We start from the raw sequence: 15,022 nt of genomic DNA, 5'->3' as shown, positions 1-15,022 counted from the left end.
AATAACCGAGCTTAAAATCTTTAAGGATATGGTATAAGATGCTAACCGACAATAGCATGTCAGTACATGTTGCTGCAGTTGGATGCTAATTGAGTTGTCTTGGTTTAAGTTAGTCATCTACTCATATTCTCTCTGCTAATGCTAGGTTGGTCTGGTCTTTAATTGACGTTAAACTAGATGGTTTAAAATTTGTATTCTATTAACAATTGGAATCTTATAGCCTTTTTCAGGTTTCCTTGTGCACAAATCCTATATGGCTTATTAAAACAAGATTGCAGCTTCAGAATCCTCTAAATCAAAATTGACGTTATGCTGGTATATATGGTCAGTTCTTCATCTTAACATTAACTTGCTAGTAATGTGCTCCAAGTCTGAGATAAGCATTTCCCCTTGATAGTTAAGAGTAACTCTGGCTCCAAGTCCTGCAAAGATGTCGATGCCTGAAATTTTTGAAGATACACCTTTTTCTTTGTAGATTTCTTGTGCTAGTTGACATTTCTCGCGATGATTTAACACTATTAAACAGATATGGTTTTGAGCACTGATGAGAAGTTAGCCACTTTTGAAAACGATAGATGATCAAGAGGTATTTATATTTTTCAACATGAACACCTTTTAGTGCCTTAATGTTTTCACCCAGAATTGTAATACATGAAAATGGATTTCTGTTGCTGCTATTTCTTCAATATTGTTTTGTCTTAATTATTTCAGATGCCTTAAGAACAATACTGAGAGAGGAAGGATGGACTGCACTTTATAAAGGACTTGGTCCTGGTCTCTTGATGGTAGTTTTCTGTCTGTTTTACTCGTATTTTTTATCTTTTTTCACATCACTATATGCTTAATGCTTATACACACACATACCTTCCCACCAAATTGTTTAAGTAATACCCATGTTACTCGAGAGTCAAATGTGAGTGCTTGACATGGGTATGTATCCAACACGGCCACACGGGTATGTTCAAATCTTTTTCAAGCTTTTTATTTATTTGGAGAGCCTATATATCCATCTGTGGATAAGTGTCGAACATGGGAGCCTGACATGGTACTTAAAAGAAAATGAAGAGCCGGAGCAACATAACCCTATACTTCTTCAATTTACTGCATATTTGGACTTTAGCAGGTCTCTCATGGAGCTATTCAGTTCACAGCATATGAGGAACTGCGTAGGATAATGGTTGATTATAAAACAAGAAAACAGAAATCTGAAAGTGCCAGTAATTTGTTGGTATGTAAAGCAGTTCCGTTTGTCTAAATTTCGGGTTTACATGCATAACAACCGACATACAAACTCATGATTTGTGCCATATGCTCGTAGTGTCTATGTTCATTGTGTTTTTGGGTTCATGGTTTAACAAACTCAAATAAATCTGGAGATATTTAATGACTGATAATCTGAACTATCAAGATCGTTTTCAGTCTCATGGTTCTATCATTTGAGGAGGCTACAACGGATAATGATTTCTACCAATCTCCATCATTTTGCACAGAACTCATTTGACTACGCTTTGCTTGGGGGGTCATCTAAAATTGCCGCCAGTCTTGTTCCATATCCATTTCAGGTATGTGTCGTTTTAAGTGGTGTGAAGCATTTGTATATAATCATATTCTCTGAGCTGGCTGGTCATGGTGTGCCTTACAATGGTATTTTTTTTCAGTGTCGGAACCGTCTTTCGGTTGGGTCCCAGAATTGGGCTTCGACTTGAAAAATATGGATTGGAGTCGCCACCGATCACTTTAAAAATATTTAGGTGGATCGGACACCCTCTTACCTGATCTGCGTTGTAACAGAAACGTATAGGGTTCGGGAGTCGGTTACAGTCAAGGAAGGATTAGCACCCTTGAACCGCCTTTTCAGTACCAATTAATTTAACGGTTGTCTTTAATTGCGAAAATTAAAATTTAAATTAAAATTTAAAATATTCGATTCAAATTACTTAACTTTGATTAATTGAAAAGTATCCCTAAAATCAAAAATATTATTAAATAATAAATAATAAATAAACATTAAATAAATTAAAGGGAAAAAATAAAAAAACAATAATAAAAAAAAATGAATATAGTGGAGTGACAGTACTCTTAAAGTTAACTGACAAACAAGACACAAATCCATAACCTGAAACATGCATGTGGCAACCTGGCTTTCATGTTGCTGTGCATGTGTAGTTAAATGGAATAGGAGGATTTGGAATTACCAAGCTTGAGAGTTTTGTTGAATCTCCAGTAAAGAGCAGGTCCACAAATGCTTCCAAAATCCATGGTTTAGGTAGATTCACCGACGCAACAAATGAAGTTTATGTAGGCGTCGACCTATATACAAATTCCTTGGTATCTCCTCGGGCAGTGGTAAAACACTCGGTTCGTGCTCTGTTTTATGAATATTCCAGTGTAAACCTTCATCTCCAGGTTACCAAAGCTGATAAGATAGTTCGTTGGAAGCCGCCTCTAAACCCAGCAGTGAAAGTGAATTTTGACTCGGCCTTCATGGTTAAAGTGGTGGCAGCATATCACGCGTTGGAGTTTGCAGCAGACTTGGGCTTTTTCATTTGCCATGTTTAATTTCATCTTCAGGTCTGGAAACCTTGTTGCTCATTTGTTAGCCATCGACAGATATTATGGGGAAGAGGAGTGAATAAGAGAGATTCATGTATTTACGTTGACCATGGGCTTGGTGTTCCAGATGTTAAACAAAGGAAATCAAAGCTTAATAACTGAACTCCCCCTAGATTTGAAGGTCGAGTGGCGTTTTATCGCTTCTGTTGATGGAATTGAAAGAGAGAAAAGAGCCGAGAATCGTGGAGAGGTGGGTGGTGAGATTATGGACGTTGTGGGGGTATTGAAATGGTAGAGATAACAATAGAGGTTCCCTTATTTTTGGGTAGTAGTGGTGGAGTAGTGGGGTTGAACATGGGTTCCTACAAAAAAATAAAATAAAGAAATTATTAATAATAATAAATAAATTATAATAATAAAAATATAAATATAAAACCCGGTCAAAAACGGGTGTCTACAGCTGCCCCTCTTTGCACATTCTTGTATTAACAAGAATATGGCAAAGACGAAAAAGACAACCAGTTTTTGTCTGGTCTTCTAAAATGTGATTGAGTTTCCTGGAATTGGGCCTTTGTCTTCTTCTCAGTTTAAAGATTTCGGCTTGAAAATTCTTCCAGAAAGTAATTCATCGCTGTTATCGAGCTGAATGAAATCGAACTCGTCAGGTCTTTGGTTGACAAATAGCCCTTCTTGCCTTAAGCTATGTTGCAAATGATGTGCCTTGGAGCTGAGTGCAATCGAACTCGAAGGTTTGGTGTTTTAAGAGAAATATTTTCAAAGGTTTTTTTTTTCGTTTCAAGAGAAACTGTCTCAAGGGAGGCAAAACTTTGTTTCAAGAGAAACCTATTCAAAAATTGGTGTTTCAAGGGAAACTGTCTCAAGAGAGACAAAATTTGTTTCAAGGGAAACTGTCTCAAGAGAGACAAAATTTGTTTCAAGAGAAACTGTCTCAAGAGAGATAAAACTTAGTTTTTAGTACATTAGTCTTAAACGAGACGACCCCTTGTTTCGAGAGAAACGATCTAAAAGGCGATCGATAATCTGCTTGTTCCTGAAGATGAATATTGCCGGTGGGTACGATTCCCTTCGTCGTGAAGTTGAAATCGTGGATGGTCCATTCGTTGTGAAGTTGAGCCTTGAATTGGATATCCTTCGTCGTGAAGTTGAAATCCAATCTAAAGATGAATGTTGCTTGTGTGTACGATTCCCTTCATCGTGAAGTTGAAACCGTAGATGGCCCCTCCGTCGTGGAGTTGAGCCTTGAATTGGATATCCTTCGTCGTGAAGTTGAAATCCAATGAAAGTTGTGTTGTCTCGAGTCCAATATCATTCGCTGTGAAGTTAAAATTGGCTCCGAAATTGGGAAATTGTTTGTTGACAACCAGCCGTCCCTTCGTTGTGAAGTTGAACTTGAACTTGTGTTGTCTCGAGTCCAATATCCTTCGTTGTGAAGTTAAAATTGGCTCTGAAATTGGGAAATTGTTTGTTGACAACCAACCGTCCTTTCGTTGTGAAGTTGAACTTGTGTTATCTCGAGTCCAATATCATTCGCTGTGAAGTTGAAATTGGCTCCGAAATTGGGAAATTGTTTGTTGACAACCAGCCGTCCCTTCGTTGTGAAGTTGAACTTGTGTTGTCTCAAGTCCAATATCCTTCGCTGTGAAGTTGAAATTGGCTCTGAAATTATGAAGTTGTTGTTGACAACCAGCGGTCCCTTCGTCGTGAAGTTGAACTTGCGTTGTCTGGAGTCCAATATCCTTCGCTGTGAAGTTGAAATTGGCTCTGAATTTGGGAAGTTGTTGTTGACAACCAGCAGTCCCTTCGTCGTGAAGTTGAACTTGCGTTGTCTGGAGTCCAATATCCTTCGATGTGAAGTTGAAATTGGCTCTGAAATTGGGAAATTGTTTATTGACAACCAGCGGTCCCTTCGTCGTGAAGTTGAACTTGCGTTGTCTGGAGTCCAATATCCTTCGTTGTAAAGTTGAAATTGGCTTTGAAATTGGGAAGTTGTTGTTGACAACCAGCGATCCCTTCGTCGTGAAGTTGAACTTGCGTTGTCTGGAGTCCAATATCCTTCGTTGTGAAGTTGAAATTGGCTCTGAAATTGGGAAGTATTTATTGACAACCAGCGGTCCCTTCGTCGTGAAGTTGAACTTGCGTTGTCTGGAGTCCAATATCCTTCGCTGTGAAGTTGAAATTGGCTATGAAATTGGGAAATTATTTGTTGACAACCAGCCGTCCCTTCGTTGTGAAGTTGAACTTGTGTTGTCTCGAGTCCAAATCCTTCGCTGTGAAGTTGAAATTGGCTATGAAATTGAGAAATTATTTGTTGACAACCATCCGTCCCTTCGTTGTGAAGTTGAACTTGTGTTGTCTCGAGTCCAATATCATTCGCTGTGAAGTTGAAATTGACTCTGAATGAAACTGAAAAGTTGTTTGTTGACAGTCAATCGCCCCTTCGCTGTGAAGTTGAGCTACCACCATCAATTTTCGAATGCGCTCGAGTCCAATATCATTCGCTGTGAAGTTGAAATTGACTCTGAATGAAACTGAAAAGTTGTTTGTTGACAGTCAATCGCCCCTTCGCTGTGAAGTTGAGCTACCACCATCAATTTTCGAATGCGCTTTTGAATCGAGTATATTTCGTTTTGAAGTTGAAATTTGACTCTAAAAGCTGTAAAAAATGTGTGTGCTAAAAATGATAAATGTGATGCTCTTAAGTATGTCTAAGATGCATGCAACATAAATGAGTTATTTTTTTATCTCTTGGTTTGGTAACCCAAAATGTCATTTTTTTTAAAATATCGAAATATGCTTTGGCATTTCATTTGGGTGTGGACAAAATAATGCAACTAGAATGACCAATTACTAGACATTTTATTTCGGTCCTCTGAAATCTTCCATTTGTTCAAGCTTTGTAGGCTCCTCCAACCAAGGCAGTGCAAAAAATATCAGTCTAAAAATGAAATTCTTTAGTGCTCGTGTGTAGTCGACTATAACAGGTGTTCCTTAACTCTCTTAGTCCAACATTACCGAAAATTTCGTGCTTAGATAAATTTGATTTATTTTTCCGTTATCTGGCAAGCTGGATCCATAAAGCCGGGGCGTTTAACCAATTGCTTTAGAGGGACCACTTAACATTATAACCAATTTTATCATGTTCACTGAAGGGTTCATTTCATCACAGAGTCTTCAGCCTGACAAGAGCAGTGGAGCAAACACCGAATTACCAAGTGTCCGAGCAATGTCATGGTTTGAACGTAATCTACTCATAAAACCAGGGCTTTCAAGTTTCCTCTATAACCAATTGCCTTAGTGGAATAGCTCTGCTTTACGGATTTAATTTCTTAAGATTGTCAAGAAGAACCGGTTATAGTCTAAGTGTTGTTAAAAGTCAATGAATCTTATCTTTAGAGTTCAATTTCCTAGCAACTGCCTAAACTAGATTTGCTTACTCGACTATTCCATATGTGAAGATTATTATAATCACTGAACGTCTTAAATAAAAAGTATAGCAATGTCATATGCAAAAGGATGCCCCATGTTGTCCGCACCTTATGAAAGGAAAATGTCACATTGGTTAATTGCAAGAGCATGGTACGGTGTTTGAGTGTATATTCTGGGTAATGTCAAAGTCCTTGTTTTAAATCATGTTACTTTGTCAGGGATTCGTAACTTTGAACCATTTACAGAGTTTCTTAATTCAGTTGATATTCAAAGAATTGCAGTTTGCAAATGTGATTTATTGCTCGTCACCATTAAGTAACATAATTTGATTAAAATGTTCTTACAAAACTTGAGAAAAAATGGAAAAAAACAAAGTCAACAGAATGCCTCAAATGATGAAATGATATTCCTCACTTGGTCCCCCAAGTTGTTGAAGTCGATCCAATTCTTGTTATGTATTTTCTGTACGATTCTCTTGAATGTGGAGTAGTTCTCGATAGTGCTCCCTGGGACACTGCTATAATATTCGCAATTAGCGTTCTCATCATACTACCTGGGGTACGGGGGCTTTATGGATTTCTCTGGATAGGGTGACACCCACATGCGCGTCAACAACTGTTGGCAAAGTTTCTTATATGTCATAGGATCGAAATGTTATCCTTTTTAGTAGACATGTGAATGTAATAAAAAAGAGAAAAGTAATGCGAAATATGCAGGAATGCATGATGCATGCAATGTTCGAGGCATTGATCCAAAAATGTGTGTTATTAGAAATAATCCTTATTGGGGACAAAAGTGTTTTATCTTTTAAGAGACAAAAATATCCTAACAGCTTCTGATATGTTGACTAGTCTTCTACCTTCGTCTGTCACCAGTTGAATCACCTGTTGAACCGCTCTGGCTTATCTGGATGAACCGTGCAAATGACGAGTTGTTTGCCCAAAAAAAAATCTCGAAGGACTGCACCTCCGGCTTTCGCTTTCTGCTGAGTTTGTTCCCTAACGACAATACCATTGGAGCCCTCCATCGATAAAAACTATCTGAAACTTTCTTCTTGAATTCGTCAGCAATGACATTTAGCTCAGCTAGGGTTTAGCCATCTTGTTCTCGTAGTTTTCGAAAGGAGCGTCCGGGTCAGTAACATTTTTCTCATCTTGCCCCTGTAACCTTTGCCAGTCAGTTCTTCAAATATAGACTTTCGTTGTGCTTGATGTAGACCCGGTTCATCCTGAGTCCTTTATAATGAAGCAGAGTGATATACTCTTCAATTGTGGGCACCACGTCTTCTGGATTGAATATGACGCATAGTCACCTTGTAGATTGCCCTCTGCATTTTCATCTCTTGTATTACAACCCCTTTGTCCATTAATGCAGATTATTCATGTTTAACAAACACGTTTTTGGTAGATCAACACCTCTTTTAAATAATGCAAGTGATGAAAATAAAATGAAAGAGAATAAAAAAATAAAAAAATAAAAAGAGTTAGTGAGGTAAATCAAAACAATAAAAATGAACAAAAAAAAATCCTACCCCACATGATATCTACCCTATATGCTTATTATTCTTACCCGGACATGATCTCTATCCCACATGCTAATTTCAAACAAATCCTAACCGCATATTTGTCTAGTTCACATGCTTTGGAATAGAAAATAAAGCAGGAAATAATCTCGAAGCAGCCTAAGGTTTGAAATGAGGTTTTGGGGTGGGCTCTAATTCCCTCTAGTCTCCCGGTTTAAGTTCTAAAAGGGTACCCGAGTTCTCATTGCTGGTGCCCCCTTGGGCTTGCCAGACCCCTTAGTCCTAAGCCTATTACAAGCTTGCGTGGACTAAGTTAAGCTCGATAGGACACATTCCCTTATGTCTGTGCGGTGAATAAATTCACACGAAGACGTAAGGTATATGAATCCCGAAGGCTACTTGCTAGGCATATGCGGTGAATAAATTCACACGAATGCATCGCTTTCACCCCCACTTAAAACGGGTTCGGAGCTCGGGTTTAGAGCTTAGAGATGACAATTTTGAAAAAATCTGAAATTATTAAAAAACGTCAGTACAACTATTTATTTGAAAAATAATCAAAGGTAAATAATTAAAATCAAATAAACAAATTAAAATTTAAACTTGTAATTTTCGCTAAAAAAGACAACCAGAAATTAATTTCGGCCTGACTCACTTACCTGTCCCCAGCGGAGTCGCCAAGCTGTAGGAACAGTCTTTCGGTTGGGCCCTAGAATTGGGCTTCGACTTGAAAAATGTGGATTGGAGTCTCCACCGATCACTTTAAAAACATTTAGGTGGATCGGACGCCCTCTTACCTGATCTGCGTTGTAACAGAAACGTATCGGGTCCGGGAGTCGGTTACGGTCAAGGAATGATTAGCACCCTTGAACCACCCTTTCGGTACCAATTAATTTAACGGTTGTCTTTAATTGCGAAAATTGAAATTTAAAATATTCGATTTAAATTACTTAACTTTGATTAATTGAAAAATATCCCTAAAATCAAAAATATTGTTAAATAATAAATAATAAATAAACATTAAATAAATTAAAGGGAAAAATAAAAAAACAATAATAAAAAAAATGAATATAGTGTAGTGACAGTACTCTTAAAGTTAACTGACAAACAAGACACAAATCCATAACCTGAAACATACATGTGGCAACCTGGCTTTCATGTTGCTGTGCACGTGTAGTTAAATGGAATAGGAGGATTTGGAATTACCAAGCTTGAGAGTTTTGTTGAATCTCCAGTAAAGAGCAGGTCCACAAATGCTTCCAAAATCCATGGTTTAGGTAGATTCACCGACGCAACAAATGAAGTCTATGTAGGCGCCGACCCATATACAAATTCCTTGGTATCTCCTCGGGCAGTGGTAAAACACTCGGTTCGTGCTCTGTGTCATGAATATTCCAGTGTAAACCTTCATCTCCAGGTTACCAAAGCTGATAAGATAGTTCGTTGGAAGTCGCCTCTAAACCCAGCAGTGAAAGTGAATTTTGACTCGGCCTTCATGGTTAAAGCGGTGGCAGCATATCACGCGTTGGAGTTTGCAGCAGACTTGGGCTTTTTCATTTGCCATGTTTAATTTCATCTTCAGGTCTGGAAACCTTGTTGCTCATTTGTTAGCCACCGACAGATATTATGGGGAAGAGGAGCGAATCAGAGAGATTCATGTATTTACGTTGACCATGGGCTTGGACCTCAGCTTGGTGTTCCAGATGTTAAACAAAGGAAATCAAAGCTTAAGAACTGAGCTCCCCCTAGATTTGAAGGTCGAGTGGCGTTTTATCGCTTCTGTTGATGGAATTGAAAGAGAGAAAAGAGCCGAGAATCGTGGAGAGGTGGGTGGTGAGATTATGGACGCTGTGGGGGTATTGAAATGGTGGAGATATCAATAGAGGTTCCCTTATTTTTGGGTAGTAGTGGTGGAGTAGTGGGATTGAACATGGGTTCCTACAAAAAATAAAATAAAGAAATTATTAATAATAATAAATAAATTATAATAATAAAAATATAAATATAAAACCCGGTCAAAAATGGGTGTCTACATTCAGGTTATTCGAACTCCAACTCAGGTAAAGGAAAATTTATAACCTTTTGTTTGTGCATACAATTGGATTACTGAAATTCTTTAATTAGGAATAAACAAAGCTTTCATGAGACGGCATGGATGTTTCCTTGAAACATGGATGAATAAATTGGACTACCTTTGTCCGACAAATATCCAGAAATGTGTATGGGAATCTTCCGACTACCCTAAAAATATATAGAAGGGCTAGGAAAATTGAGCATACACGAGCGTTTGGTTTGTATTTAAGGCTGTAATTTGAAACTACCTCTTTATCTTTTTCAGCAAAGACCTAGTGACGAGGGAATTCCAAGATATATGAACAGTTGGCATGTTGTGAAGGAAACAGCACGGTGAGAACATATCGAAACCCGAATTTACCATCTTACCGCTGAGAATAAACTTTAGTATGTATTAACCATTGTGAATGCTATTATTTGCAACTTCCTTCCTCTATAAGTTGATTTCTTTCTGGTATTAAATGACTTGCAGGTTTGAGGGTCTTCATGGATTTTACAAAGGGATAACCCCGAACCTTCTGAAAAATGTTCCTGCTTCTTCGATAACATTTATTGTTTACGAAAATGTATTCAAATTGTTAAGACCGTTAAGAAAGAATGGTTGAAGAAGGCGTCAACGTCAACAATGAATGCATGGGGTTGAGAAGGAAGAAAGATTCAGGACACATCAACTTAATTAAAGTACAAATATCACAACTTATTTTGGCAATATTATTCACCCGTGAGATATACATTTCGATCATCTTATTCTACGGCTATATCAAATTCGATGTATGCTGTCAGAAGCCATGCCATTTGTTAGCCAAATCAATGGTCTTCATGGAAACTGCTTGGATCTTCCCTTTCCCATTTTCAGCTCAGTTTATGAAATCGACACTGGATGTGGGAAAATGAAGACTACTCGATCGTGTTTGTTTTCCCTGCTCCAGGCTTTATGAATCGAGAGAGTGTGGAAGAACTTTATACGGGTTGAGTATCCCATTGGGGTCAAGCAGTTTTTTTATGGAACCCATCGTTTTTACCTATCAAAACAAATTCTCGATTTAGACGCCTTGAAGCAACCATGACCGGAAGAAACAAAATTAGCAGGCAGAACGTTGTAGTATTTTTTTTTGTTTAGAAGAAAACTCACGGTTTCTGGAGATTTGCTGTAATAAATCTTGTTAGCTTTCATCAGTCCCAGGCCATGTTCGGCACTGATACTCCCCCGGTGCTTAGATGTCCATTCGTAGACATAGGGTTCGATTTGTTCTAAAATCTGTGCAATATATTGCAGATGCTTAATAAAAATATTGAAGCATTTCAAGTTTTAAACAAGGATCTTACTTTATCATCATACTGCGGAGCAGATACATTGAGATGCAAATTTCCATCCCCCAAGTGACCGTATCCAACTACTCTGGCCGAATCACCTGAAATTTTAAGATGCAGTTAGAGTGGATTTTTGGTGACATTTATATTGTGAAATGCTGGACTAGTAATTTACAACTTTTGAATTAATAGGAAATGAAAACTTCTATACATAGAAACGATAACAACTTTTCTGACCAAGTCTTGTTCTCATGTCATCCACGAGATCATACATCCTCTCGACAGGCAATGACAAATCATATTTGTAAACTGCACCAGCTTTCATCAATGCTTCTGGCACGCCCTGCAACGTAAGAGAAGGAACATTGAAACTAAATCCTTGAATATAAGATTAGCAGCGTCCCCGATGATTATCAATTATAAAAAATGTGGTATTGAGACGTGAACCTCACGTATTCGCCAGAATGAGGATGCTTGGTTTATGTCTTGTGCAAGAACACCATCAGAAATTAAACCACCTTCCATCGAGCTAAGTAAGAAGGCCTCAAGTTTCTCCCTGCAGGAATTCTAATAATTTGTAAACACATGGAGATACCATGGGTGTTGATAGCTTAAAATAGATATTAGAAGGAATCCCAAAATATAGTACAATCATCTACTGATCCTTCCCCTTTCATTCAGGAAGTGGAGCCAGAAGCGATAAGAACCAAATTCCGTAAAACGGTTAATGAAAGATCATTTGATAGCATCAAGTTCCAACATATCCAAAAAGGAAAAAAAAAAACTCAAGAGGTAGGTTCAATCTGTTAGTTGATTTTAGCCATTTGATCTAGCAATCAAGGTTTGAGCTTCAGTTAGGTTTGTGTTATGAAAGCACGGGATTTAGTATAGAAAAAAATGTATTAAAACAGGTTTATTAACAGTACATGGATAATAACCAATTAACAATGATACCTATCATATGATTCATCACTGCCCGTCGTCTCAATTAGAACATAAAAGTTGTGCATTGGGGCAGGTAATGGATTCCGAACTCCATCTAAATGATTCAATACCTGGCAGATATAATGCAATAAGTAGGAAGCAAATAGAAATAGTATAAAGAATCAACAATGCTTCTATTCCGACCTTCATTCAACAACAAAGACTTGCAGGACTATATATTAATAGATCAGAGAATTTCAACCAATAGTCCAGTCAAAATATAAAAGTAAAAAAAGGGTATCCAGCAGCAAAATTAATAGCATATGATGCACATACTGGGAGAAGAGTTGCAGTATGCTACAAAAAACTAACCAAATCCATGGCCTCGATATCCAAAAACTCAAAAGCAGATAGAATCTCCCCCATTTTTCTTTTTGCTTCCATGAGTAGTTTCTGAAAAACATAAGAAAGAAAATGGTAAGCAGAAGAAAATGTCTCGGCTATACTATTATTATGCATTAGTTGAGCAAAAACTGATCCTAAGAAAAAAAGTATTATGGAAGCAGATCAAACCTGGCAGCTAGAATAGTCTCTGCATGCAAGAAAAGCTATATTAACCGAAGACAACTTGGGCGGGGTCAATATAGAAACTTTAGTTACAATTCCCAGAGATCCTTCACTTCCTACACCAATGATAGAAGAAACATAAAGGAAGTTGAATTCATTACTGAAAATGTACTAGAAACAATCCACTACTAAAGGCACTCACCTATAAACAAATGCTTCAGGTCATACCCAGTATTATCTTTACGCAAAGTCCCAAGCATATCAAGTACATCACCATTTGCTAAAACAGCTTCAAGACCTTCAATGTTATGGCAAAGATAGTAGTGTTAATAATGGTTAAATGGCTAGACTATGTTCAACTCCTCAACTTCAAGATCGTTCACTTCATTCTAACATTAACATTAATCCATCTCCAGAGTTTCATGTTTCTTTTTCTTTTAGAAAATGAGCTTCAAACACCAAGAAGAAACTTGAAATACTTTAAGACTTGTCTAAGCAACCATAAATCCCAAGTACAACAGCAAATATGCATAACCTCATATAACCAGATGGACGAGAATGTAATGCCTTAAAATTTTCATATTAGCAGTTTCACTATGCATAACATTCAACAGGCTCCTTTTCAATTTTCCTTTCTGATTAGCAAAACTACCTTACTTCTGTATGTTTACACAGAGGGAATAAAAGGGCAGAAAAAGGGGGAAATTGAAGAAAATTAGTCCGAAGTTCAGATTCAAAGGCGGAACAAGCAGATGCCTCACCAAGTACATTCCCATGAAGCGAACCATAACGTACAAGGCGCAAACCACCAGCATTAGTTGAAACATTTCCACCAATTTGACAGCTTCCTTTCGCACCTAAGTCCAGAGGCATGATAAATCTGAAAAAAATAAAGCATGTACGGATATAGCATGAGTGAAAGCAGATTAATATCCACATATATATTGACAGTAGCAAGCAATTACCCTTGGTTGTCCAGGAAAGAGATAAGATTTTCTAATATGCATCCTGCTTCACATACCAATATACCACTGACCTGAAATATAGCATACAAAAATCTTTTATACATAAGTGGTGGCGAATTTTCTTTTCCTTTACAAAGTGGTTTCATTTAGTGTTCTGAATTGATCAGGATCGATCAGGCTTACTAGATGTTATTTCCTTTTTGTTCATGAAGTCCGATAATGCAATTCATTAGGTACCAAGTGGATTTTGATAAATAGAATCCACATTGCATAATCATGATTCAAAATGAAATGTCTTATAATTAGTGGTGAACAAAACTTGACTCAAAAAAATTTCAAATTCGAGTTGAGTTACAAAATAGAACTAGAATAACTCGAAATTTTAGTAATTAGTGGATTGATTTTCAAGTTTGAGTCGAGTCCTTCAACTTTGCATGATATATGTATATAACATATGAAGAAATATATATGTATATTGTATATGGTTATAGAAAACCTTTTAAATTGGAATCAAATAGTATCATAACATTGTACATATTACAATTAAATTTAAACAGAATCTCGAACAACTTGACTTGAGAAAAAATAAATAAAATTGAGTTATAAAATAGGACTCATCAACTTGAATAATTTGAATTATTTTATTCGACTCAACTCAAATTGATTGAATGCTCACCCCTATCCATAATTGGCCAAAAAATAAAAGCAGAATAAGCAAGAAACAAACAGAGAAATAACATAAAAGCATACCGTGTCAAAACTTATGATATTATTCATTGAGCCAACATTGACAATAACCTAAAGAATTAAATCAGCAAGAGCAATTAATTAAATACATGAAAAGAAGAAAGCCTCAACCAAAAGGACTATCAAACAAGAGATTACTGATCAATAATTGGAAACAATTCCCAGCACCTCATCAAAGACAGGCACACTGCCACCAACAAGGCCGGTATTTCCCCCTTGAGGAACAACAGCCAAACACCTCGAATTACAATAATTCAGAATCTGTGCCACCTGCAATACAGAATTGAATATAAAAATACATACAAAGACCTTGTTTTAGTAGCGGTGAAGATACAACAAAGATGGACGAGCGAAAATTAAGAAAATGAACCTCCTCAGTACTTCGAGGTTGAAGCAAAAGCTTGCTAGAGCCTCTGTACTTATGCATCCAATCTGTATTTACAGTTTCAAGCCTATCCTCATCTTGAATAACACTTTTCTCTCCTAGTAAATGCTTAAAATAACTAATATCTTCGGAATTTAAAGTCGAAAATGCAGGATTTCTCTGAACAACTGTCGACACTGAACTGAAACATCTGTACCGAATCGCATTCGCTTCTCCGAAACTTTTGTAATCTCGGATCAGATTGAAGGTCGGCTGACAACTTTTTTCATTCAAACATCTAAATTCTGTTGAGAAAAACGTAATGATATCTAAACCATATTAATAATTCTTAAAACGATAGTACGATACTCAAATTTTCTGAAGAACGATTGAAAGGAGTTGAGCTCAAGGCAGCGGATAAAACCTGAAACGGAACTTAATTGTCGGTTGAGAATCGACTTCAATGATCGCCGGAGATTGCTTGTAGCTCTCCACTTCTCCATTTTCAGTTGCCCTTTTTGTTTGGCCAGTCGTTTCGTGCCTATCCAA

At 37.2% G+C, this 15,022-nt stretch overlaps 3 protein-coding genes across 4 annotated transcripts in view; 2 read left to right on the top strand and 1 right to left on the bottom strand.

Annotated features, from left to right (window-relative positions):
• The window catches only part of LOC120185737 (folate transporter 1, chloroplastic-like), a 1,319-nt gene extending 1,014 nt beyond the window's left edge, over nucleotides 1-305 (top strand). The window contains exon 5 of the mRNA XM_039189879.1: nucleotides 231-305. Coding sequence (XP_039045810.1) covers nucleotides 231-305 — 75 coding nt within the window. The remainder of the gene's footprint in view (nucleotides 1-230) is intronic.
• Nucleotides 1-10,905, top strand: part of LOC120185550 (folate transporter 1, chloroplastic-like) — a 26,187-nt gene extending 15,282 nt beyond the window's left edge. The window contains exons 3-9 of one of the 2 annotated variants that reach the window (XM_039189732.1): nucleotides 231-324; nucleotides 712-785; nucleotides 1,124-1,228; nucleotides 1,491-1,562; nucleotides 9,562-9,582; nucleotides 9,861-9,928; nucleotides 10,068-10,905. In XM_039189732.1, coding sequence (XP_039045663.1) covers nucleotides 783-785; nucleotides 1,124-1,228; nucleotides 1,491-1,562; nucleotides 9,562-9,582; nucleotides 9,861-9,928; nucleotides 10,068-10,200 — 402 coding nt within the window. In that variant the 5' untranslated portion in view covers nucleotides 231-324; nucleotides 712-782 and the 3' untranslated portion in view covers nucleotides 10,201-10,905. Of the gene's footprint in view, nucleotides 1-220; nucleotides 325-711; nucleotides 786-1,123; nucleotides 1,229-1,490; nucleotides 1,563-9,561; nucleotides 9,583-9,860; nucleotides 9,929-10,067 lie in introns of both variants that reach the window. The other variant, XM_039189733.1, reaches the window with a different exon arrangement.
• LOC120185549 (D-2-hydroxyglutarate dehydrogenase, mitochondrial-like) lies at nucleotides 10,300-15,022 on the bottom strand. The gene is made up of 15 exons (XM_039189731.1): nucleotides 14,898-15,022; nucleotides 14,480-14,778; nucleotides 14,278-14,379; nucleotides 14,113-14,160; nucleotides 13,363-13,433; nucleotides 13,159-13,277; nucleotides 12,600-12,695; nucleotides 12,404-12,513; nucleotides 12,203-12,283; nucleotides 11,861-11,961; nucleotides 11,354-11,462; nucleotides 11,144-11,249; nucleotides 10,922-11,007; nucleotides 10,728-10,853; nucleotides 10,300-10,617 (listed from the first exon to the last, which is right to left on the bottom strand). Exons 1-15 carry the CDS (start codon nucleotides 14,974-14,976, stop codon nucleotides 10,528-10,530), a joined length of 1,623 nt encoding a protein of 540 aa, XP_039045662.1. The 5' UTR covers nucleotides 14,977-15,022; the 3' UTR covers nucleotides 10,300-10,527.

This window comes from Hibiscus syriacus, unplaced genomic scaffold (genome assembly GCF_006381635.1).
Source record: "Hibiscus syriacus cultivar Baekdansim isolate YM2019G1 unplaced genomic scaffold, ASM638163v2 tig00113124_pilon, whole genome shotgun sequence".
Classification (NCBI taxonomy): domain Eukaryota; kingdom Viridiplantae; phylum Streptophyta; class Magnoliopsida; order Malvales; family Malvaceae; genus Hibiscus; species Hibiscus syriacus.
The sequence above is the reverse complement of the archived record's forward strand: the minus strand, read 5'-3'. Positions and strand labels throughout refer to the sequence as shown.

Excerpts from the sequence above, each read along its gene's own strand:
- LOC120185549 (XM_039189731.1), bottom strand. The coding sequence starts at position 14,976 with ATGGAGAAGTGGAGAGCTACAAGCAATCTCCGGCGATCATTGAAGTCG. Across the intron at positions 14,779-14,897 it reads ACAATTAAGTTCCGTTTCAG|AATTTAGATGTTTGAATGAA; the intron begins GTTTTATCCGCT and ends TTTTCTCAACAG. Across the intron at positions 11,250-11,353 it reads CATTCTGGCGAATACGTGAG|GGCGTGCCAGAAGCATTGAT; the intron begins GTTCACGTCTCA and ends CTTACGTTGCAG.